A 26244-nucleotide genomic window follows, 5' to 3' on the forward strand; every position below is an offset into this window, starting at 1 on the left:
CTAACACTCGAAAAGTTTATTTGTCATATATCAACGTCTGATTGTAGAGCTTTGCTTTTGTAAATGTTTACAATGACAACATGTTTGGGAAAACTAGTGTTTCGGAGCCGGAGCCGGGAGCAGCAACATTTTCAGGGTGGCCACAGACTTTTTTTCAAAATAGCATAAAATAGTATGCAGAAAATAGTGAATAGTATGCAATAGTATGTACAAATTCCATAAAATAGTATGAAATAGCGTGCATTTAAAAAAAATAGTATAAAATAGCATGCATTTTAAAGTGCATTTAAAACAACTTAATGCCTTAAAATGCAGGCAGGGGAGGAAGGGGGGAAGGTCTTCAGGTGTTGATTCTTACATAAACTATAGCTCATGCCTCTGACAGCTTTAGTCCAAAAAATACTGCTCTGATGATCGAATGGTTTAAGAGATACCTAACTAGGGTAAGGTTAATTTTAAGGTCTTTTTGAGCCACGGAGGGCTAGGGGGGAGGGGGCATCAGTTTGACTTCTAGACTAAAAGTTGGTTGATACCAATGAAAGCTAAAATATCTGCATGGTAAATTAAGGGATTCCAGGTAATTTTTAGGGTTTTATAAAGCCCTAGAAGGCTAGAGGCATAGGGGGGGGGGGGGGTCAGGGGGAATGACTCTTAAACTTGAGTTATTTTATACACATTGTTTAAGTTCAAAATATCTGCACGATTCAAATGTGATCCAAGAGAAAACTAAGGTTTGGTCAATTTTTAGGGTTTCATAAAGTCCCAGAGTGCTAGGGGGATTGGGGCTAAGGTGTTGCTTCTTGCTAAAATTATAACTGATGCCTTTGATAACTTAAATTGAAAAAAAATCTGCTTTTATGATTAAATGGTTTAGGGATAATTAAGGTCAGGTTCATTTTAGGGTTTTATTGAGCCCCGGAGGGCTAGGGGGGGGGGAGAATGACTTTTAAACTAAAAGTTGGTCTGCACTAATAAAAGCTTAAGTCCAAAATATCTGCATGGTTTATTAAGTAGTTTTAGAGAAAACTGAGGTTAGATCAAATTTTAGGGTTTTATCGAGTCTCGGAGGACTAGGGTGTGATGGCTGGGTAGTTGCTTCTTGCTTAAACTATATATCATACCTCTGATAGCTTAAGTCCAAAAAAATCTGCTCTCATGATCAAATGGTTTATGAGATAGTTAAGGTTAGGTTAATTTAAAGGCTTTTTTTTAACCCCCGCGGGGCTAGGGAAATTGGAAGTGGGGTGACATCTAACTAAATGTTAATTTATCCATAAAAGCTTAAGTCCAAAAAATCTGCAAGGTTCATAATTTTGGTTCCAGAGAACCCCCCCCCCCCCTTGATCTTATAGGCACTGAGTAACTTAAATAATGGGTTTGGGTATGACACTTAAGTGAGGGTAAGAATTTTATTAATATCTCATTCCTAGCGGGCACAGGATGCCAACAAACCTGGCAGGATCATCCAGGTAAAGAGAAAAAAATATTTGAGTTTAAGAAAGCATTTTATGTTACCAAAATACTAAAATATCATATATATGTATATACAGGGCGACCACTCCAAAACCAAATAAATATAGTATTTTTATAGTATATTTTTTAAATCCATATAGTATACTAGCGGCTTCGCCCCTAGCCTCTAGGGGCTGTGCCTCAAGGGGTAATTAAAGAAAAAAAAAATAATTACCTCTGGAGATGCCCACCCAAATTTTAAACAATTAAAAAAAATAATGAGGGGGGATTTTTTTCATTTTTAGGGGGGTTGGGGGTGTCCCACCCCCCAAGAAAATAGCCTAAAACCACCACAGGACCAGTAGGTATATTCCCTGAAGAGTAGAATCCGATCGGTTCAGTGGTTACCGAGATCTTAAGGGACGGACAGACAGACGGACAGACAGACGGACAGACAGACAGACAGACAGACGGACAGACATCATTCTACTTTGTATTATAGATATAGTATATTTTTTCTTACTCATATAGTATGATATAGTATCGGACTTTGTTTTATTTAGTAATACATAGTATATAAATCATCAATAATAACTCAAGGCAAAGCTGTTATCAAAGTAATTTCACATATAAGGGGGGAGAGGGGGGGGGGGTTGCCACTTTCGCTAGCTCTTTGATTATTAGGCTAGGTATTAATGTGAGTCTATAGGTCATTAGGGATAAAAGATTACTTTTGGGTAGAACTTCACGTATATTTAATCATTTTTTTGAATAGGTCTCCAGGTTTAGGTGCTGCAGGCTAGCTGGAAGGTGGTTTCTGGACAAGTTAAAAAAAATTTAAATTTCTGTTTGAAGAGTTAGAGATCAACTTATTAAACAAAATATGTATCTTTATGTTATTAACATATCTGAAGAAAAAAAATATAATCAGACTCCAATTTTTGGTCCTGCAGGCCTCCAGGTTCACTCTGGACAGGTGAAAAATTCAAATTTCTTATTAGAATAGTTAGAGGTCAACTTATAAAACAGAAAATGCATCTTTTTGGATGTTATTAACATAACTAAAGAAAAAATTAAAATCAACCTCCAAGATCTGGTTCTGCAGGCCTCCAGGTCCACTCTGGACAGGTAAAATTCCAATTTCTTGTTTGAAGAGTTAGAGGTCAACATATTAAACAAAATATGCATCTTTTTGGATATTTTTTTACATATTTGAAGAAAAAAATGACATTTAGCCTCCAGGTTCAGGTGCTGGAGACCCTCAGGTGGACTCTGGGAAGGTAAAAATCAAACTTCTGATTTGAACAGTTAATGGAATATTTGTTAAACAAAATGAGCTTATATTTGGATGTTATTTATATATTTTAAGGAAAAAATAAAATTAGCCTCCAGGTGGACTCAGGACAGTTATAACATCAAAATTTTAAATTTAAGGAGTTAAAGGTTAGTTTATTAAACAACATAAGCATCTTCTTTAGATACTATTTATGTGTTTTAAAGAAAAAATGACAATCGACCTCCAGGCTAGGTTAAGGTGCTGCAGGCCTCCAGATGGACTCTGGACAGGTAAAATATTATGTTAATATATAATAATGTGTTAATATTATCCAAATAAATGCATTTTCTGTTATATAAATTGACCTCTAACTCTTCGTATAAGAAATTTGATTGTTTACCTGTCCAGAGTGGACCTGGAGGCCTGCAAGCAGCGTGTCGGAGCCGTTTAATTTTGATGCGGCTCCGGCTCCGCGGAGCTGTATCTGGAAATATGGCTCCGGCTACTGCTCATTATTGAATTTGAAAAAATAAAATAAATAATATAAAATAGTTTGCTTTTATTTGATTAAAGCTATATAAAAGTAGAAGGATGTGTGTCTATTTGTTAAGTAACAATAGTTTTTCAGTTTATTATATGGAAATAGACCGCTGCCAAATTATAATATTACTTTAAAAAAATCCTTTTTAGCTAATCTGGAGCCGGAGCCATTTTTAACGAAAAATACGGCTCTGGCTCTGGAAAAATGTTGCTGCTCCCGGCTCCGTCTCCGAAATGCTGCCTGCAAGACCTGAACTTGGAGGCTGATTTGTATATTTTCTTCAGATATGTTAATAAGATCAAAAAATACACATTCTGTTTTAAAAGTTGACCTTTAACTCTAAAAATAAAAAATTTTATTTTTTACCTGTCAAGAGTGAACCTAGAGGCCTGCAGGACTTGATCCTGGAGACTAATTTTCATTTTTTCTTCAGATGTTAATAACATCCTAAATGATGCATATTTTGTTTAATATAAGTTGATCTCTAAATCTTCAAACAAAAATTTTAAATTTTTTACCTGTCCAGAAACCACCTTCCGGCCTGCAGCATCTAAACCTGGAAACCTATCTAAAACATGAATAAATAAAAGTGAACTAATACCCAAAAGTAAACTTTTATCCCAACTAACCTATAGTCTCACATTTATACCTAGCTTAATAATCACGGAGTAAGCGAAAGTGGCAAAACTTTTCCCTCCCCAGTTAAGTTAATTCTATGAAAAATAACTGATACCTATTTAAAACATAATCACAAACAATAATATATTTTCAGGATTTTCTCAATTACTGTAAAGCTTTATGCATTTTTGTCATATCACAGTATCTTTTGATAGGTTATTTTAGGTTAGGTAAGTTAAAGGTTAATGATTGCCCCTCAGAGATGAAGCCACCCGCAGGGGCTAGAAATAGGATAAATCATACTGTGAAAAAAAGATTAAACACTCCTTTAGAGGGGTTGTCTCAAAACTGAAAATATTCGTTTTTTGTAATCTAAATCTAATATTATATAGTATATATAGTAAATTTTTGTCATATAGTATGATATAGTATCCAAATTCATCTTATATAGTATAAATACTAATAGTATATATAGTATGCAGTGGTCGCCCTGTATATAGGCACCAATTTAAGGTTCAAGGTTTGATCCTGCACGTTCTGATCCTCCAGGTTTCCAGAAATGTTTAAAAGGATCCTTTGACCGAAATTTTTTACTTTAAATTTTAAACTTAAGCTTTTCCAACATGTCCACATGAGGTATTAAAATTTTATAAATATCCACCGTCGTTTTCCTGCCGAGCCCCGGCTGGCAGCTGCCAAGAACAGCTTCCGCTGCTGAAATTTATGTTTTGAGAATCCTAACATAAAATTTACACACACAAAAACATTTTCTGAAAAAATTGGTCTTTTAGCTTCAAACTTACAGCCGTTAAAAATTGTTATGTGAAAAAGAACCTAAAAACAGAGGATTTATATTAGTTAAGAGATCATAAACCTCAGTTACCTATAGGATCATTTAATAATAAAAGTACTCCTCAATGCTATTAAAATTTAAAAGGAGATATCTTTACATTGATTATGGAAATACCAATAACTTTCTTCTGGAAACATTTCTAAAAAAATTGAAAACAAAGTAGCAAGTTTGCCATATTTTCACAGTAGCATTTGATAAGTTATTTTAGGTTAGGTAAGCGGTAATGATTGCCCCGCAGGGTTAGCGCCCCCCCCCCCCCGCAGGGGCTAGAAATAGGATAAAAGATACTGTGAAAATGCGATAAAACCCGCTACTTTTTGGAAAATAGTGGAAATAGTATGCAATTTGGGACAATAGTGGAAATAGCATAATTTTTTGGAATAGTATGCATAGCATGCAAAAATAGTGGAAATAGCGGAAATAGTAGAAATAGCATGTTTGTGGCCAGCCTGCATTTTTGGTGGAGCTGGATCCGGAGCCGTATTTTTCGTTAAAAACGGCTCCGGCTCCAGATTAGCTAAAAATGATTTTTTAAAGTAATATTATAATTTGGCAACGGTCTATTTCCATATAATAAACTGAAAAACTATTGTTACTTAACAAATAGACACACATCCTTCTACTTTTATATAGCTTTAATCAAATAAAAGCAAAATATTTTATATTATTTATTTTATTTTATCAAATTCAATAATGAACAAAAATTGATATATTAATTTTAAGGTAGGAGCCGGAGCCGCATCAAAATTAAACGGCTCCGACACCCTGGAAAAATATGTATATATGTAAAACCGACGTTCAAATAACAAAGTTTTAAAATTTATTTAATATCATAAAACAAAGACGTTTTAACATCAGTACACATTAATGGATTTAGAAATATGTTATGAAGTTCTATGAAAACTGTATTTTTAGTTGAAAAACAAAACTTTGGAGATTTTAATAAATAATTTAGAAAAGAACGTTATAAATAATATATCTTACTAAACTTAAAAATATCAATGAAAACATACCTAAATAAAATAAAAAATAAAACAGTATTGATGATCTAAAAGATTAAAAATCTATGTACTGTTCTATTGGAAAGTAGAAAATTAGGTAACTAATTATTGCAAAGAAAAACTGGGTTTTTTTTGGCTAATAAACTTGAATGTATTTATCCAGTATGGCTTCGAAACCGATTCATGTATTAGAACCGGTTCTAAGCCATACTAAAGAATCATGTATTGTATCGTACCATATCCTATTTTCTAAGAAAATGAAAATGTACAATCATAATATTAAAACCAGTTTTGTTAACCCGTATCTTTGGCATATCGGTGCTAACAAAACTTACTAGTTTTAATCATATAATTGTAAATTTTTATATCATCTGAAGGCTATTTATAATATATGCGATAAAAAAAACAATTAATATATTGCTACCGTAGCTATCTAATTATTCATTTACGGAATTATTTGTCATTTTATAAATAAAACTATTCGTCAAAAAAAAAGACTAACTTAAGTATCTTGAATTGCCAGCCCTACTCTGAAATGAAAAGGAGAAAAGTGATACTTTTCATAGAACCTCTACTTTTTATTATATTATATGGTAACCTTATCACAACAAGAGCATGCACAGATTTTAAAACAAGTATGACAACATCCATAATTAGCAAAGCACAAAAATATTATTGAACAATAGGACAAAGTGAGTTAAAGAGCAGATGTTCGGTAGTCATAACGAAGAAAAGAAAATCCCGAAACCTTTAAAAAGTAAAGTTTAGTCTTTTGAAGTCCGACGTACAAAACTACATGCAAATATGACTAGGTATATAGAAATCTTAACTGAAAATTTCAGCTGTCAATCTTCAATAGGTAGCAACTGAGAAAATAACATTTCTCCATAACATTACGGACATACAAAGTTATTATAGAGTAGCTGCGCTAATAAAAATAAAAAACATGTGAACATTCTTAATGGACAATAAATGAATCTTCCCCCTAGAAAAATTAAGCATAATTTGTTAAACTAAAATAACCTTCTAAGAAAGGATTAATTTAAAGCCTACTGTCATATCTCTTATGTATTATACTTTTTAATCAAAGCTTTTATATAAATAAACAGAATTAGAATTTACGAAAATCAGGGCTCGGCAGCCGCGAATAAGCCTTAAATTTAAACCCGCTTGTAAGCACATAAAAAAATTGAAAAGATGGATTGTCTGTTTAGGAACAAGTTTAGACATCCAGCTGAACTATAATATGACGATTTCAATGAGGCTTACACGCGGCTGCCGAGCCATATGTGATGAAAACTTTCGACTTTTCATGGTAAAAAATGTTCCTTCGTGTATAGATTAAACAAAAAAAACAATATAAAGGTTAAAATTCTCCTTATATTGGCCCTAATTAATTAAAACTCTGTTAAAATCCAGTTAAACCATAGAATAACAGCCATGGAGTCGTATTTTTTTTAAAAAGATGTCTGATTTTTAGTTGGATAGGGTACAAAATATTCATAATAAAGATTTGTTGGTCATTTTGCAAAAAATTTAATTTATTTTACTAATTTAGACATTTATTTTATTGCTAGAACGCACATTTTTCGAGTAAACACTACGTTTCTACATATACATAATCATATTTTAATCATAATTTAATTAAGACAAAAATGGACTAACTTATATACAGAAGAGAAAAATAGAATATTTAATAACACATATCTTGCATATCATGATACTAATAACACGAAAATATAATCAATTTTCTGTCCCTATCAGGAAATTTTCTGCGACATTAGCAGGGCAAAAAATTAATTAAACAGCAACCTGTTCCAGGAAAATAAACAACTGCTTGAATGATATAATAGTTATTTATTGCATCAGATTATAGAAGACAGCTTTCTGCGGATATTAAAATGAAAAAATTAAAGATAAAAATAAGTTTTGTTAGCCAAGCGGAGTCCAAGGCCCGGGCATAACAAATCTGGTTTTATTCTGATAATTTTTATTTTAATATTCGTAGAATAATGCGACATCTCTTAAGTAAAACCTCCTAAAAATTTTTTCAAGTGAAATCACATTGGTTAAGTGTGAGGAAAGCAGGGTTTCGGATCCGCATTGATTGTATGCGGATCCGGATCCTCAAAATTTGGTCAGTGCGGATCCGGATCCTTGACAATAAAAATAAAATCACCAAATTTTTCAAAAAAAAATTTATTCTTTAATTCGAAGTCAAAAATACTTTTAATTTTCAAGTCTGAACCTAAACCTTTAAGATTGGCTCTCATCAAGAGAATGTCTGAGATTTTATATAAATTTAGGTAGATTTTTCCATTTTTTTCGCATTTTTTTGACTCAAAATTATGCGGATCCGGATCCGAAACCCTGGAGGAAAGGGTCGATTTTTTAAATGCAAGGTTGTATCGGGTTCGAAACAATGCCGTTGATAACCAACACAGACTTTGGGAAAACTGTCGGACGGATTTTTAAATTTCACCCTGTGGACAAAGATATTCGAGAAAAAAGTTTCAGTTTTGAATTTCGTCCCTGTGTGTTTTAACGCCATATTGGATTGGATTTTTACATTGTTTCACAGTTAGTACATAATTTTTTGAAGATTTAAAAAAAGTTGGAAGATTCTAAATATATTTTTCTCGTATTCATTCGAATCCGGTGGATAGGAACCGGTTCTCATCCATACGAAAAAACTATGTCTAGCATCGTATTATATCCAGCTTTCTACGAATATAAAAATGTACAATCATAAGATTAAAACCAGTTTTTTTAGCCCGTGCCTTCGGAGAAATAACTATTTTAGGTGGTTTTACTATAGAAATGTCGCATTAGGTGGTTTGTCACATTAGGACGTTTGTCCTTTAGGAGGTTTGTCGCATTAGGACGTTTGTCAATGAAATAATTAGATTGGTATTTTATTTATATTTATTAAAATATTTTTATGGAATAATGAAAAGTCAAGGGTTATTTTTACATTAATTTAAAACTATTATTATATTTTAATTTGATAACCTATAGAATATTATTGTTTATATATTTATGTTAAATTCACATATAACTTTTAGAGTAAAACTTAGCTTTAACATTTGAAGACATTATAAAAATATTGCACATATAGAATCTAAAACTTTTAAGCTGAATATTGAAACAAAAAATGGTCAAATTATGAAACAAATGCTTTTCCTAAAATATTTTATTTCTGAGATCAACTTAAAAGTATTATTTATGTTAAGTTAGGTAGGTGTAAGCTATTACAATGTTATACAGGGGTAAAAATTGACTACAAAAATGACAAAAATATAAAAGACAAAACACAAATATATAATTTATAATTAATGCAAAGTATTATGATCATTGATTTAAGGTTTAACATCACAAGTGAAACATGTTTATATTTTTTTGTAGAAAGCCACAGAGCCGCGAAAGTTTTGCCGAAAATTTAGGTATTTAATTTTTGTAAACCAAGTTTTCATACTCCCCCCCCCCCTCCACAAGTTATTTTTAAAAAAATATCAAAACAAATAGACTTTTTATACTCATTAATGAAGAACTAGAAAAAATTACAATAAAATAAATTGATGGTATACAATATTTTGACTTGTATTAGGATTTGTTGTGTACACTAAATTTTGTGAACAAAGTATTATTAATATACACTTTTCTTTTCTTGGTCTTCAGTTTTATGCATTTCATTGGTGTGCATTTGTACACTAACTATTGTGTAAATCTTGAAATGGGTGTACAAGTTTATGTACACTAAATTTTCATGATCTTTACTTATATACTTTTAATTTGTGTACATTTGTACACATCGAATTACACATGTAGGTCTTGTATTGGGTGTACAAGGTGGGATTTGTGTACACTGCAGGGGAATAACCATAACAGGGGGTGGGTTCTTCCAAATACTTCAGCTGAAAATGAAACATAAATAAATTGGTGCTTTACTATTTCGCATTTCTCACCATTTACGTTACGGACTGACGGACGGACAAAGAATAATATATGAAGTGAGAAGATGTTGAATACTTTATAATTAGGTAAAGAAATTTAACTATGACTCAACAGTACAGTAAATACCCAGAAATATAAAGAATTATACAATTGAATTAAATACCTATGTAACTTAACTACAGTTAACTCAATCAAAATATAGGCTATTTTCTTGCGGCTGTTAATTGTTTAAGGTTTAATGCAGCTCCTCAACTGAACACAACTGCCAAATCCAGAGATGGATTTATTTTGGCTCACTGGCTCACTAAAATCAGTGAGGCTCGCCAAAAATTTTGTGATAAATCCTTTAAAATTGCATAAAAAATCTATAATAAGGGGGGGGGGGTTTAATGCAACCATCTCGTAATCAATGATTAAATGGCACTTAGAATTCGAATTTCGATCTGAAATTGTGCATGAATAATCCTTGGTAGGTCTATTTTCCCTAAATCGAACAAAAAGTTAGAAAAGTAACGGCTGGCAGCTCAACCGTTTAGCCGTTTTTTGCCTATTTTCAGGGCAAATTCATCATTAATTACGTAGAAATCAACTTTTTAAAACATATTTTTGGTTTAATTCATGTTAAATGATAGCAATAACAGTTTTTTAAATTTCTAGTACCAACAGCTACCGGCTAGAACCGTTTGATAAGGTTTTAGAGCGAGATAAAGTATTATGTGGAGATAGGTTTCGTGACTAATATGCTCTTAAGATAGCAAAAAAATGGGAAAACAGCTAAGCCGCCAGCCGTTAGCCGTTACTTTTCCAACTTTTTGTTCGATTTAGGGAAAATAGACCTACCAAGGATTATTCATGCACAATTTCAGATCGAAATTCGAATTATAAGTGCCATTTAATCATTGATTACGAGATGGTTGCATTAAAAAAAAACCCCTTAAATAAAACCATAAAAGATAAAATAAGATAGGTATTGCTTAATTTTTGTAGATTTTTTATGCAATTTTGGAGGATTTTTCACAAAATTTTTTAGCGAGCCTCATTGATTTTAGTGAGCCAAAAAGTTAGGTTTTTTTTAAGCATCCACATCAGTTTTTGTTAAGGGTATCAAAAGATGGGTATAACAGAAAATTTGTATATTCTGTGGTGTTTCATATAATGGTGATTTCTTTAAAAAAAATAAAAACACTAGGTACATTTTGTTAAAGTGCACTATGTTGATAAGATTTAATTTACAAAATACCTGAGATTTTTTATGGAAAATAAAGTAGTTAAGTAAAGTTGAAATATTATAGGCTGGATGTTTCTTAAGTTGTGTAACTAGAATTCATTTAACAAAAAAGAATTCTATTAGTTATAGTAAAAAAAAACGAAAAAAATTAAGCTCCACAACGTCCACGGTTTTATGAGCCAACTCAATTAAAGTAAAACAATAGAGGGGGATGGGGTTGAATAACTATATTTTGATTAGGATTGAAACCAATCAAAAGTAAATGAAAGTACTCAAGGTTTCTGTGCTAATATTTAAAAAACGTGTTTCGGTATCAATATAATTTACAGTCCAATGTCCTCACTCCCCGTTCTCTCTGAATATAGTGCAATCATAGAATTTGTTGTCTATGAAAGTCAGTCAGTAGTAATAAAAGTGATAGAAAATTAACGTAAAACACTTATCGTACTATTATACTAACAGACATATATAAATAAAGAATGGCTACGTCTTGAAAAGCTTACCTAATAACTTAATTTTGGGTTTAGAATGTTTTGTGTGGGTAGAGTCTTGAGTATTTCTATTCTTTACTTGTTCCACTAATGTCTCATCTACAAAAAAGAAATATAAATTAAAAGAATCAAGGACGATAACATCCAAAAAATAACTTAACTATATTGAGATACTAGAGTTGGCTCGATATAATTATCTCCCTATTGGCTAGTTTTCTATATGCATATCTATTTCTCAATAAATCTATTTTCCTCACCCGGCATTACTATCTAAAAGAAAGTAAATATTTAATAATTTAAAAGATTTTTAAAAGATTTTTTAAATTATATTTTTTTCTTTACATTACCATCACCAAAGGGTTAATGATGATGATTACAATTTTAGTTTAATATTTGAACACACAAAATGTCGCCACAATCGAATTCTTTTAAAACATAGTTTTCTTAAATTTATCATATTATAAATTTAAATTTTCTTTTTTATGATTAGAAATTAAATACATCAATATAAGGTAAATAGCAACATGAAATGAAAAAAATGAATTTATTTTTAATAAAGTAAAATAATGGGTCTTATCGTTCTGGGCAATGAGAGTTTATTATGGATTATTGGAGCACTATGAGTTTTAATCATATATTCCTTGGAAAACTTGAGCTCGTTTATAGACATTTATTTCCTATATAGATCTGACATGGATCTTGAAGCAAGTTTTGTACATGTTAAAAATTGGAAGATTTCATTAAATAAAAGTAATCGCAAATATACTTAGTAAATATAAAGAGAAGTAAAAATATATCTAAAACGATAGAGAGAGAAGAGAGAGGGAGAGAAAGAAAGAGAGAGAAAACAAAAAAGATAGAGAGTTTGAAGAAGAGAGAAAGAGTAATTAAAAAGATAAAATGATTATAGGTTAGCTTCGCCTCTATTGCTTTTGTTTCTTTTATTGTTAAAATGTATAAGAATTAGAAAACAGAGAAAGTTATTACTCAAAGGACAAACTTTTCTTTAAAAAATATGGAAAAAAATCAGTAGGTACTACAACATTTTTTTACGAACTTTAATAAGAAAAATTATACATTCTTTACCTATTTATTATTATAAATTAAAATATATATTTACTTTAGTAAGAAATATAAAATATTACAACAAGGATATTGTTTAAATATCATTATATACAAGGTTGACAACATCCATATAAAGGAAGCTAAACTAAGCAGGCGAAAAAAAGAACATTGTCAAACGATGAATATAACAGATTTTATCAACATGTATTAAACTGACCTAGCTATATTTGCTTGATTCACTTCACTAAGAGACAAAATGAATTGAAAATTATATCTAAAATTGAAATATATCTTCATGTCTTAGAATAGTGGATTTAAAAAAAATAGGTTGAAAAACATACAAACTTTAAAATATTATAAAATGTCATTAAACAACTTAATATCTATAGTTAGTATCACGTCCTGAGATTTAAGACTAGAGATGCTTTGCTTCTTTGCAAGGTGTCTAATTGTCCTAGTAATCACTATTTTAAAAGGTATTAATATTATGCCAAAATCAGCATGTTTAAAAGAGAAAAAGGGACTTTTTTCTAAAGCCTAATAATTACTATGTTTTCTAGATTGTATTCATTGCAAAATTTTACATGAATAGGATAATTATAACATTCCTAAATTAACAATAAAAGTGGACGAAGTAATGACCCCAATTTTAGAATATTTTTGCCTTAACAAATAAATATAGTTTTTGGAAAAGCAATGTATTTTATGATGGAGTACCAAGCATGTTGTTCAGTACAAAAAGATTTGAAACAAAAATAAAGTTGTTTTATTTCTATAGTATTATTGCATCATATGCATAGAATTGACTTGATGTGCCTAACAATGACCTAATATTATATTTATTTACTAGCGGATACGCCCCTAGAGGCCTCTAGGGGCACTTGAGGAGGATAGAGTCGAATTTGATAATTCAATTTCTTATTTTAGATTTTAAAAGAAAAAGTTAAAAAAAAATTACGTTTGATGTTTATTTTTCGTTGAACTCTCTTTCTAAAATTGGTAAATTTTTAAAAAATTTAATTTCTCTAGGGAGGGTGGTGGTACCCTCCCCCAAAATAGTTATAAACCTTCCCGGGACATATGAGAATCTACCCTGTTAAGGAGAACCCAATCGGTTCAGCGGTTAGCGAGATACTTCGGTACACACAGACAGACACACAGACAGACAAACATCCTGTTACTTTAGTATAAGGATATGTGGAGCTATGATAAAATAATGTAAATTATGTCTTTTAAATAAAAGACCCCAAGCTTCAGTTTGTTTCGAAGTTATTGTACATTATAAAAATATCAGATTAGTATAAGTGTTTAGGTACATAATTAATATATTAAAGATAATTAAATTAGTGTTTTTTTTATACCTGGTAAAAAGTGAAGAATGCTGTTCCGTTTTATTTGTATGATGATATGATTAACTATTTGAGAAGTTACGCGGCATGCAAGCGCATGCGCGCATCAATGAAACTTAATTTTTAATAAGTTAGTTGAACCTGATCTAACCTAACCTAAAATAACCGAATTAACCTAATAAAGCTTAAATTTAAATTTTTCATTGATGCACACATCATGCGCGCACGCGCACATTGGTATATCATATCATCATAGAAATAAAACGGAACAAAGCCATACTGGAATATCTATTCCTATGTGTGTGAAAAATAAATTCTGAAATGTTTCTAATGAATCTAATATTGGAAACAAGTACCATCATCTTTTCTTTAAAGCAGAGAAGAAATTACTTCATAACTCACTTTCGTTGTCTGCCCCCCTTCCCCCCCCCCCCCCTCCTTTAAAAACTGAAATAAAGGGAGGGGGGTCCTGAGCTTGATCCCTGAGCTGGTACATATTTCCCAAAATAACCAAGCCTAACCTGACCTAAATTTCAAACAAACAAATGAAAAACTTCAACGACTCATCACCCCCCCCCCCCCTTATTTTGAATTTATCTAAAAAAGAGCAAGGGGGTTATCAGTGCTTAACAATGCACTATGTGTGAAAGCAACAAATTGTACTTCTTAATCCCAAAAATAGCATAAAATTACAGACCGCCCGCCCTACTTTTAAAAATTAACTTTTACAGTAGTAAATTTTTTACAATATTGAACGGTACATATTCCGACCATCCAAGTAATGATTGATGAGATTAATATGATTAAACTTTTACAAAGAATATCAAAGGAGGTGTTTTTTAAAAAATGGTATTTTTTTGTAATTTGTACATTTTTATGTGAAAAGTTCAGAAAAGAAGATAAATAGGTAGGTATAAAGAAAACAAAGAAGAAAACCTGCTCACATTTTTTTGTAAACAGTGTTTTGCTTTCTCTCAAAGTGCCCAGTCGAGCGCAGAACCCCTCCCCTATTTTCATTTAATATAAATTAGTAATATGGGAGATTTCCTTTTTATAACTTAAGGTCAGGCTAATTTATGAATACTAAGTAGCCCTGCAGGGTTAGAACACCGCAGGTATACACACCAGGGTTAGAAAGAATAATTCTCCTTAATCACAATTTATGGTACTTGCTTACATGTGGTAGACTGGAGCACCGAACCCCCCCCCCCCCCCGCTTAGTTTTGACAAAAATCAAAAATAAGGGGGGGGGGGGTAGTTTTTTAATGTCTGGAAAACGGCAAGGAGGAAAAGTGCTCAGCAAGGCAAAGACTTAACCCCCCCTTAATTTTGAAGAAAATCAAAAATAAGGGGGGGGGGGGGGTAGTTTTTTCACTGTACAACACGCCAGAAAGTTGAGTGAGGTAAATCAAGAAAATCCAGTATACCAGAGGGGAAACCTTATTACAGGGATATTCATGTTTTGGGGCATAATTTCCTTATTTATTGACTGATTTTAGTAATTGATGTATCCCTGAACAGAAAATAAGGAGGAGGGGGGCCAGTAAAAGGTTTTAATTTTGCGCAAAACTACCCCCCCCCCCTTATTTTTGATTTTTGTCAAAACTAAGCGGGGGGTTAAAAAACTACTCCCCCTTATTTTTGATTTTTGTCAAAACTAAGCGGGGAGGGGAGTTTCGGTGCTCCGGTCTTCACATGTAAGCAAGCACCCAATTTATTTCAAAATAAGAAGGGAAGGTGGTTCAATAATCCAAAGGAACTTTGAGAAAAAGCATATTTCTTGTTAATTGTGAGCTTGTACAATATTCATTTATGACATTTATCGACAGTATAAAAACACTGCAAACGGAAATTATATGTGGGGTTTAATAACTCAGAAAGTTTTGAGTGATATTTTTACTAATAGGAAAATTTTCTAACAAACTTTTATAGAAGATTAGAGTTCGTAATAAATATATTATATGTAATAAATGACGCATTTACAAATTAATTTTATTTGATTTTGATAAACTAGGTATTAGTTTATTAAATACTATCGGCTTCGCCTCTAGCATCTAGGGGCTCTGTTTTCGATAAAAAATCAATATATATTACCCCCCCTTCCCCCTCCCTCCACATGAAACAATGGGAGGAGTAGGTTGCACTAAAAATCCGTAAAGATTGTGAGTTTTAAGTTAAAAACAGTAGTAGAACAATAAAAATTTATGTTATCTTTAAAAAAAATTTTTTTGTCTAGGTATAGTTCTTTTCAATAAGAAATACACATATTTAGTGAATAATATCGTTCTACTACTATTTTTAAGCCTTAAAACTCACACTCTTACGGATTTTTAGAGCAACAAACTCCTCCCTTTCTGTGCACACACATGTTTTTTTGACACAATTTTCTGTTAGATTTGTATTTTATGTTTTACTTGTGTTACACAATAAAGACAATTTTCTTTAGATAATTTCTCTCATAGTGCCTATCGAGCACTAATCCCCCCCCCCCCCTTATACTTGAAATAAACTTAAATTAAGGTTGGGGGGGGGGGGGGTGACCTACCCCTGCATTTCCATACCTGTTGGGCTTTCCACCTGACCTTAAGTACCTAATTAACAAAAACGGAAAACTCCCCCATCCCCCAATTTGAAAATTTATCTGTAAATAAGAGGTTGGGGGGTTTTAATGCTCGGCTTGAACGTTAAAGGGAAACCGCTCAATTATCTCTCAAACTATTTGCTTGTAGATGACACTAACAATCAAAGACTATTGTTGTACAGAAAGAAGGTAGGGACAACATAAGATTAAGATTTAATTTTTAAGATCCTCAATAAAATCTAAGATACATTTTTTTTCATTTTGAGGATAAAATCTTACACATTTGATTTTTAAAGTATTTCAGGAGGCGAAGAGTAAATAATCCCCCCCCCCCTCCCCCAGACGTTCTTGACGCATTTAATTTTTAATTGTACTCACTGGGAAGACTTTCAATAGTACATAATAAATAACAAAATTGAGGCTAAAAATGTGAGGCTTTTCCAGCTTATATAAACAGTGAATTGATTGGATAATTAGTTGAACAAAAGGCAGACAAATAGGAAACAAGGAAATAATCTAACACAGGAAAACAATGTAAGCACAACAATTATCTTTGCAAGTTATTTTATATAATATATACAACAGTGCCTACGCCCCTATAGGTCTCTAGGGACACTTGAGGTAGAAGGGTAGAAAGTCGATCACCCCCTACCTAATAAATTTCAATTCTAGTTTTTAAAAGAAAAGAAGAAGGGGTTTTCTATTGGGATGGAGTTTGTACCATTCCCCAAAATCAGCGTTTCGGAGCCGTTAGATTTTGGTGCAGCTCCGGCGAGCCGTATCTAGAAATACTGCTCCGGATCCGGCTCCGGCTCCGGATCCGACCTAAAATCAAGAAAAACTCGACATATTTATTCCCCCATAAAAAATATTTTTTCATTTTTGACTTGAATGTTTTAAAAGTTCAATTTTTGATAAAAATGGACTTGAAAAACCTAAAAAGGGCATTTGCACATGACAAAACAGAGTTACCAAATCATAATTTGTAAAAAATCTCTTTATTTATCTAGTCCGGAGCCGGAGCCGTTTTTAACGAAAATTAAGGCTCCGGCTCCAGCAAAATATGGCGGCTCCACGGCTCCCGGCTCCGAAACACTGCCCAAAATAGTAAGTTACAGGGGCCTAGGAGAAGACCCCATCTTAAAGAGGAAACATATCGATTCAGCGGTTAGCGATATCCTCCAGCAAAAACAAACAAAGATCCTCTTACTTTAATGTGAGGACGGAAAATGTTCCATTAGTTGTGTTTGGCTAGAAAAGATACCTAATGAAAATAACAAAGATCTTCATCATATACCGATTGGTGAAAAAGAGATGATTTGAATGTATTAGCTCTGAGAATATTAATGTACTTACATACATCCAGCTATATATCCACAAAGTTAGATAGCTAATTAGAAAGTTTACCTGTAAAGATGGCATCGAACTGGTCGCAGGCAATGGCGATGACAAACATGCCGAAGAGCAGGGACTCCATGACTAGTAGGACACTGTGCAATATACGAGACTGTCGTACCATAAGCTCCTAAATAAAGATAATATTAACTCAGGGATCTTAAGGGATAAGACAATAGACGATGCATTGATGTGCATACCAAATTATGATATACAAATTACCCTTTTTGTAGATTAAAAGTATTGGTTGAAACGTGTGGACACTGCTAGTTAATGAAACAAAGTTTTAATTTTAAGCCAACGAATAAAAAAGTATTAGTGTAATTAACAGTAATTAACATTGACTAAATTAGTTAGGTAGATTTGTAGTATCTATAATATCAATGGCTACTTTATTAAAATCCATAAATAGTTAGATTTATTATTTTCTTATTAAAACTGACGTGCAAGTGCAACAATAAATGGACACATAGAAAAATAACTCTTTAATTTAAGGAATTTTTTCGTCATAAATTCGGACTTGTTAGTACATATGGTATGGTTTTATAATTAAAAGTCCAACGTCCTCTCCCTCAAAAACGTGTATATACTTATAATATGAATAAAGAAAGTTGGATAAATCTCAGAAATTGCTGGTCCCTTTTGATTAAGTTTCATTTTGTGGATTTTATGCATTCATGCACCTTAACTAAGCCCCTAAATATAAGGATAGCAGTCACAAATCGTTAATGCTCCTGATTTTTTAGGTTAGTTTTATGCTTTTTTCTTATTGCAAAAGTAAAACACCTACAAACTAAAAGCGCAGCCGCTAAAATTATTAAAAAAAGAAAATGAAAGTATAATGTTACAAACTTACAAAACTGTTCGGAAATTAAAAATTGTCAGTTAAAATTAATCTTGATTCTTTGCTGACAATACTATTAATACCAGATATATATGTATATAGGTTTCCAGGGATAGGTTAATACGGAAAAATATAACTATCAAAACATAAAATAAAAAAGCTTTCATAAACGCAAAAGTTTTAACAAAAGAATTAAAAGGCACACAATTGTAACATTATGTAATCTTTAACATTAACAGCAAAGATGTTAAAGAATCTGAATTTATACATATACACTGTACATTCCCAATAATGATAAACAAAATTACCCCTTTTGTAAAGTTGAATAATTAGTTTAAAAGTTTGAAACTAACTAAAAACAAATCAATATATAGAAGCACCCAAATTTTTTTGATCTAACAAATAACGTATTATAAAACTTAAGGTACCAGTGTAATTTACTTACAGTCAAATGTCCCCTTTCCTCCCAGAGGAGTATTGCAAATATAGATAAAAGTTACCTTTGAACAATTTTTACACTCTGCATACCACGAATAGGCTACTAAACAAACGGCATAAACTGACAACAGTCCCACGTACCTAAATAAAAAAAGGAAGATCAAATCCAAAAGTTGTACATGTGCATTGTTAACAACGATGACAACATCCATTAGAAGGGAAGCTTTGCAAAATCAAGGAAGTACAAACGGACCAAGTGAAAAAGAAAGAAGAACAGAAGATATAGAATTACGAAACCTTCTTAACCTTTGAAGCATGACCGACTGGATGCTCCTTGAAAAGGGTATCTTCACAGAAAATCTAGAAATCTTCCTATTGAAAAAGCAGCCAAGAAAATTACATTTCCTCCATAGGTATTGGACTAACGGACAGACAGACACAGTGACTTATAAAAAAGCTTCGCTACAAAAAAAGGAAAATATTTTGTTAATGCAAAAAGTATTAGGTACTATCTAGCATGCTCGGATCATGGAAAGAAAACGCAGTAGCGAGTTTCGTCGTATTTTTATAGTAGCTTTTCTTCTATTTCTAGCCCCTGCAGGGGGCTCTAACCAGGGTTGGCATATCCTTTTTATATGCTTTTTAAATTTGCCCAAAAGGGTGCCAAAAACCCTTTTGGGCAATCATTAACATTTACCTATCCTGACCCAACTAAAAATAATTTATCAAAAGCTACTGTGAAAATATGACGAAACCCGCTAGGTAATTCGTTTTTTTTCATGATCCGCATGCTCTCATAGTTATTTTTAAAGAAATTATTATTATATTAAATAGGAAAACCTACAGTGAAGAAAAGTTCTTTTTGACATAGACACAATGGGTAAATAAAACATAGTTTAATTATATTGATGTAGAAATAACAATCACAATAATGTCCATAAACAGCGCAGAAATAACAAGCTAACAAAACAGCTATTTTTTTAAATTTAAATTTTCTTAATTATTAAAATTCTCAATATTTTGTCAGCTGAGTTGTTGTAAAAACATCACTCTGCATTACATTTAAATTCCTAAAATCAGTCAATAAGTAAAGTGGTTGATTCTGTACCTAATAACATTCTCCGACGTAGTAACGTACGGTCAGGCTATAATAATAGAATAGGTACTTAATAATATTAATTCAAAGAAACCTAGCATTCAAATCTAATAGAATTGAAATTAAATTTTATTTTAATTCACAAACTACCTACGTTAAATTTTAAAAATTGGGCCCATTCTTGTTTGATAAAAGTTTGCAAAATGTTATGAAAATATAAAAATAATGCTGAGTTCAAAATATAAATACTATCTCTCAGAACTAAAAAGAACATAAATTCAAATTTACAAGTTACATAAGGTAAAATATTTTTTGGGATAAAATAGAAAATATTAATATGTTGCTCTCGAAGGAAGAAAAGCATAATTATACATTTAAAACATTATAATATTTGGGTAAAATTAACTCTAAAATAATCAAAATTAACCTCCCCTTATGTTAATTTATTTCATAATAGGACAGCAGGGAAGGTTTAATGCTGAACAAAGGACTTTGAGGTAAAACACAGAGAGAAAAAATATTATCAGTTACTATCCCAATCATTGATTTAGTGAATTCATATTTTGCAAACATATCAATTTGTATATTTTATGACATATTCAGCATTCAATATTAAAATATCATAAAAGATATTTGCATTGCTGTAAATATTGCTATTCAAATTTTAGATGAATCAATAAATATATTAACACCTACTTAGAAAAGTATCTTAATACCTTACATTTTCCCCAAATATTTGTATTAACTTATATCTTTTGAATTCAAACTTTTAGGGATAGGGATTTTAAGGGATAAGACAATGAACGACAAACTGATGTACATCCCCAATTAGGTTCAAACTGCCTCTTTTGTAGAGGCCCTTTTGAGGGAAGGGCGAATCCTTTACTTTATATTTTAGTTTAAGAGGCTTTAATGTAAAGGAGAACCACACAGACAGACAAACTTATACCCAAGAATCCAAAACTTACATTAAGAATTGTATAAAAAATTTCTGGTTCCACTCTCCGACACAATTGTTTATCCAAGGACAGTGGTGGTCCATTTTTCTAACAGGGTAATCATTCTTATATTAAGAAACCATTATGTCGACATCCATAAAAATCGAAGCTGTAAAATTATATGGAAGAACAAACGAACATTCACACTTGTAGAGTGTCAGAACATTAAAAGCAAAATATCAATTTATAAGTATAACGAAATTGTTACAAAATTGCTAAAATTCAGGATAATATTAAGGTAGGATATACCTATTAAAATAATGTTCTATTCTTTAACATACTTTAAACTAAGAAAAAAGACTGGATAATCTCTTAAAATATTAAAACTCTGTTTATTTAACATTATTAAGTTATGATGCAAATATAATAACTACCTAAGGATATAATAATTTATCCTCTTATTAGTGGATGTAAAGGGGGGAGGCGGATGTGCCACTTTTTGAAACCAAAAGTAAAACGTGCATGATCTCAGCCCATAAAAGAGTTACAGCTTTAAAATTCGGCACAGCAGTTGCTTATGTGGAGAACAATATGGAACTGTGAAGAAACGGCGGCGGAACCGCCGTTTCCTGCCGAATTTTTTTGCCTTTTCTCGCCATAATAGACAATTTTCAATCATTTTTATAAAAATTTCGCTTATATTTTCACTTGACACTTGTAAGATTTTACACCTGCAATTTTTAAAATATTGACATGTTTGAAAAATTCGTGAAAATATAAGGAAAAATTTTTTAAGAATAAAAGTTTATCTCAGATGATTGAGAACTGTCTAATTTGGCGAAAAAGGCCAAAAAACCGGCGGATGCGGCGGTTCCGCCGCCGTTTCTTCACAGTTCCATATTGTTCTCCACAAAAGCAACTGCTGTGCCGAATTTTAGAGCTGTCACTTTTTTTTGGGCTGAGATCATGCACGTTTCACTTATGGTTTCAAAAAGTGGCACATCCGCCTCCCCCCTTTAAATGTAGGCTGTAATGTTTGACTCATAAATAAATACCTAATCGAAAAATATCTTACATTTGCTCTAAAATTTTCTTTTTATGAGGGCAAAACTGTCCTTTAAAAAACTAGCCAATAAGGGCCTTATCACCGGGCTAACAAAACTTATATTATTTTAGGATTTACATTTTAATATTCGTGGAAAATTGTCTGTAATACAATGCTATATTATTATTTTTCAGTATGGCTGAGAATCGGTTCTAATCTAGCGGATATTAACCAGTTTTAAAGCCCTACTGCATAATAGATTCTTGATTTTCAAATTATTATTTAGATGGGTATATTTTATATCATCTTATCCCCTCAATTCAACTGATATGGAATATACCAATTGTTATATGATTTAGTACTCAGAAAATATTAAGGGGCATCCTTTGAAAAATATAAGTGAGTAAATATTCCACTTTCCAGAAAAATATTGTATTTGATGTTTTATTTGAAAGAAAGACGTAAATATACTATTTATATGTAAAAAATTTATTGAAGTGTCAGAAAGAAATATCAAACACAAATCGCTTTTCACACCGACTAAAAACAAGTGAAGCTGCAAGCCATATGATTTTCATTTTATTTCAACAATCATTCTGCTCATTTAGTTCTGACACTCTAAAAGTGACAACGTTCGTTTGTTCTACCGTTTCAGAGTAGAATATCTCTATTATAATCAGGGTTGTTGTATTGGGCATTTTTTTTGATAAAAGGCCGTCCAATTGCCCAAAAGGGTTTTGAATGTCGTAAAAAGCATATAAAAAAAGGTTATAAAATAGCCTAATACCAAGACTTATTATTAAAAATAAAATATCCTAAAACCATCTCAGGATATATAAAAGCTCACTGGAAAGGAGAACCATATCGGTTCAGCGGTTAGCGAAACCCCTCTCTAGATACAAAAAAGCTTACTAATTTATATAATAGTTAATATCACCCAAAAAATTAGGCCCGCCCCCTCTTTTTTCATCCCATCCCCTTTTTTCCACCCCCCAAAACGGGAGGTGCCCAAATCTGCTTAAAAGAACCGATAAGGGCGGCCCAAAACCGCCCGCCCGATTTGACAACCCTGATTATAATCAAGACCTAAAAATGTAAGTATGTCCTTAAAAATTATCCTAATATTTTATAAGTTTTGCAACAAGGGGTAGTTTCACGAAATGCATTTGAACTTAATTTAGAGAACTGCATATTTTTTCCTGGTTAATTGGTTTAACTACATTTATATGGCCTAGATTTGAAAGAATTTCAATTTTCTACCACGTAGTTTTTAAAATATCATGACTTGAAAATCGTCTTTTTAAATTGCATATATCACAAAAAGACGATTTTCAAGTCTTGATATTTTCAAAACTACGAGGTAGAAAATTGAAATTCTTTCAAATATATGCCATATAAATATATTTTAACCCACTTACTAGCAAAAAATATGCGGTTCACTAAATTAAGTTCAAATGCATTTCGTGAAACTACCCCTTTACCTTTCTTAAGACTTTTACTACAATATTCTGCTAATTCAGTTCTGACACTCTACAAGTGGCAATGTTCGTTAGTTCTAACGTTTCTGAGCTTCGCTTTTATGGATGTTGTCATCCTTGTTTCTTCGTAAAAAAAGAATGATTCCTAATGCATTGTTTGCAAATTCTGCAGTGGTGAGCTCTGGGAGGTCGATACATCTCACATCTTAATAAATATATAGATATTTTATAGTAGTGAGTTCTAAAATAAAAGGTCGGACGTCCCTATAGAGATGACAAAACATTTTAAATGTAAAGGATTCGGTACCGAAAAATTAGAAACTTCTTTACAAATAGGTACAGAAAATTGGAAAGATAAAAACCTAATATTTGTGGATCAGATTCAGAGTGAAAATGAGAAAGGTATAGCTCACCTGGTACAAATAGTCCAATCCTCCCTTGGTTTAATACTCCCACCATTTTCATCTAACCCATCCTCTGCTAGGTTCAGCCGATGTTTTGGTAAAGGTACAATTCCTAAAACATAGCATTTTTACGTAGTGCAGAATATGTTTAAAACCAGGGTGAAGGAAAAAAACCTGGCTTTTTGTTTTTTTTTATGAGGTTTTATATTTGCAGCATTACATAGTTTTTTTTTCCATATAAAATTCTTTGAAGTTTCAAAATAAAGTTATGTACACCTACTAAGTGTATAATTAGACTAAAATGTTCTAAATACCTGTTAAATTCTTAATATTAATTCTTTTATAATGATATGAGAAAAGAAAAAAGTCTCCTTAAATGAGTCAAGATAAAGTGAAAAGGTATTTTTTAGTGCTCGACATTCAGGTATTTTCTAAATTAAATACCTTACTAAATATACACTGAACAAACATTATGCCTAGAAGCTGAATTATATGATAGTTGTAAAATACTAATAAAACTATTATCTTTTGTCATTTGTTGTTTAAGATTTTTTTAAAATCGTCTTCTCTCAGGATAAAAAAGGAACATTTATCTATCTCTCTAAAAGTGCACTAACCAGGATCAGAAAAGACTGCTCTGGCGTGAGAAATAAACAGGAGAAAAATTATTGTGTTGAATAAAACTACGTGGACACTGCCCCATATAGAACCTGAAAAAAATAAACAAATTAATAAATAGGTACCTACCCACCTAAAAAAATTATGATGAGGCTAGATTGACTTTTAAATGTTTGATTTTTTTCTCGTAAAATATACTAGGTAATACTAATATCATTTATAACGAAAGAGGATATGAATTAATGTATATATTTTGAAAGAAACATTCTACTAACTTAAGAGCAGTAGCAAGAAACAGTTATTATAAAAACCGAATACAAAAGTACCACAACATACCTATTATCGCATTCAATTTGAACCCCTGCTAAATATTAATTTCAATTAGGGTTCCAACTTTATAACCTAATAAGAAATGACTTATATGCTTTTTAAGTTTCTTAGATATGAGAACTACAGGATCTCTACAATAATCCCTTGCCCTTATTTTCATTGTAAAGATGTTTAAGGCATTAGACAGATTGTCAATTAAAATTGCAATACATACGTTTAAATATAAAATTACCACTCACCAGGAAAAATTTGAAATACTATCCATCTAACGACAACATAATCTGCATAAAGAACTGCTCCATAGGTCATCAAGATGCAGAAAAATCCGCACGGGTCACTGCGAAAAACTACCATTTTTTCTTTTACCCGAAAATTGGTCAAACTATCCTAGTTTTTAAAATAATTGTTAATACTTGTGTACAGAGACGCGATTGATAAAATTGTTTATCAACTACATTGCACACATTTTTATATGCACCATCTGAAATAAAAACAAATCAGTGCATGTATATGAAGTAAAAATGCACCAACGAGGGCTAAAAGGAATTATACTTGACAGGCAATGAAAAATAACTAGGTTATTTGAAAATCGAACCATAATATAATGGGTTTAAAAACTAAATTCTTTCTGCTATTAAATTACGAGTTTCGTCCGCACAAACATATACTTACCTACTTACTTTTATAGAATTCAATGTACTTTAAAAGTTTTTCATGCACTTTCCATGTATATTTCTATTTGGTATTATCCTCTTATAAATTTTTTTTTCAAATTTGAAAATTTGAGTACGTCTGACATATCACTGCGCTCTAAAGCTCAGCATTCGTAATCTTATTAGGCCAAAAGATCTTGTGGATTCTCCTAAGCTGCAGTGGTAAACATGATATAATTCATTACTTATCAGTATCTGGTATTAATGCTAATAGGTAGACTTACAAATCCTTTATACAATATACAGCGATCATAAAAAAAAGAACAAATACAACATAATAATTTTATTATACTTAAAAACTAGATAACTCTTGAATTCCACAACAACCCCATGATTCACTTTAATGTTAACACACACACACATGAACCGTACAAACCGTTTCGCATCAATAGTTTCATATCATGACAATGTGCAAAGGGGTAGTGACATGAAAATGCATTTTAACTTAAATTAATGAAAAACTAATTGGTTTTTCCTTTTCTAAGATATCATACTCATTTATACAGAATTAAATCTTTAAACATACATCGTTTTGA

General features: G+C 31.5%; 1 protein-coding gene across 1 annotated transcript; it reads right to left on the reverse strand.

Moving 5' to 3' along the window:
- Positions 1-7822: 7822 nt before the first annotated feature.
- On the reverse strand, positions 7823-25504 carry Dnz1 (DNZDHHC/NEW1 zinc finger protein 11). The gene is made up of 9 exons (XM_080166323.1): positions 25235-25504; positions 24665-24757; positions 24057-24159; positions 23789-23848; positions 21151-21228; positions 19149-19227; positions 17817-17934; positions 11427-11513; positions 7823-9655 (listed from the first exon to the last, which is right to left on the reverse strand). The coding sequence occupies exons 1-9, from the start codon at positions 25347-25349 to the stop codon at positions 9558-9560; spliced, it is 831 nt and encodes a 276-aa protein (XP_080022449.1). The 5' UTR covers positions 25350-25504; the 3' UTR covers positions 7823-9557.
- Positions 25505-26244: the final 740 nt, after the last annotated feature.

Source organism: Acartia tonsa, chromosome 7, assembly GCF_053477335.1.
Source record: "Acartia tonsa isolate MP-2025a chromosome 7, ASM5347733v1, whole genome shotgun sequence".
NCBI lineage: Eukaryota > Metazoa > Arthropoda > Copepoda > Calanoida > Acartiidae > Acartia > Acartia tonsa.

Coding starts and splice junctions, on each gene's coding strand:
- Dnz1 (XM_080166323.1), bottom strand. CDS start 25,349: ATGGTAGTTTTTCGCAGTGACCCGTGCGGATTTTTCTGCATCTTGATG. Junction 21,229..23,788: donor ATTTGCAAACAATGCATTAG/GAATCATTCTTT, acceptor TTACCCTGTTAG/AAAAATGGACCACCACTGTC. Junction 11,514..17,816: donor GTTCGATGCCATCTTTACAG/GTAAACTTTCTA, acceptor TCTTTTTTGTAG/ATGAGACATTAGTGGAACAA.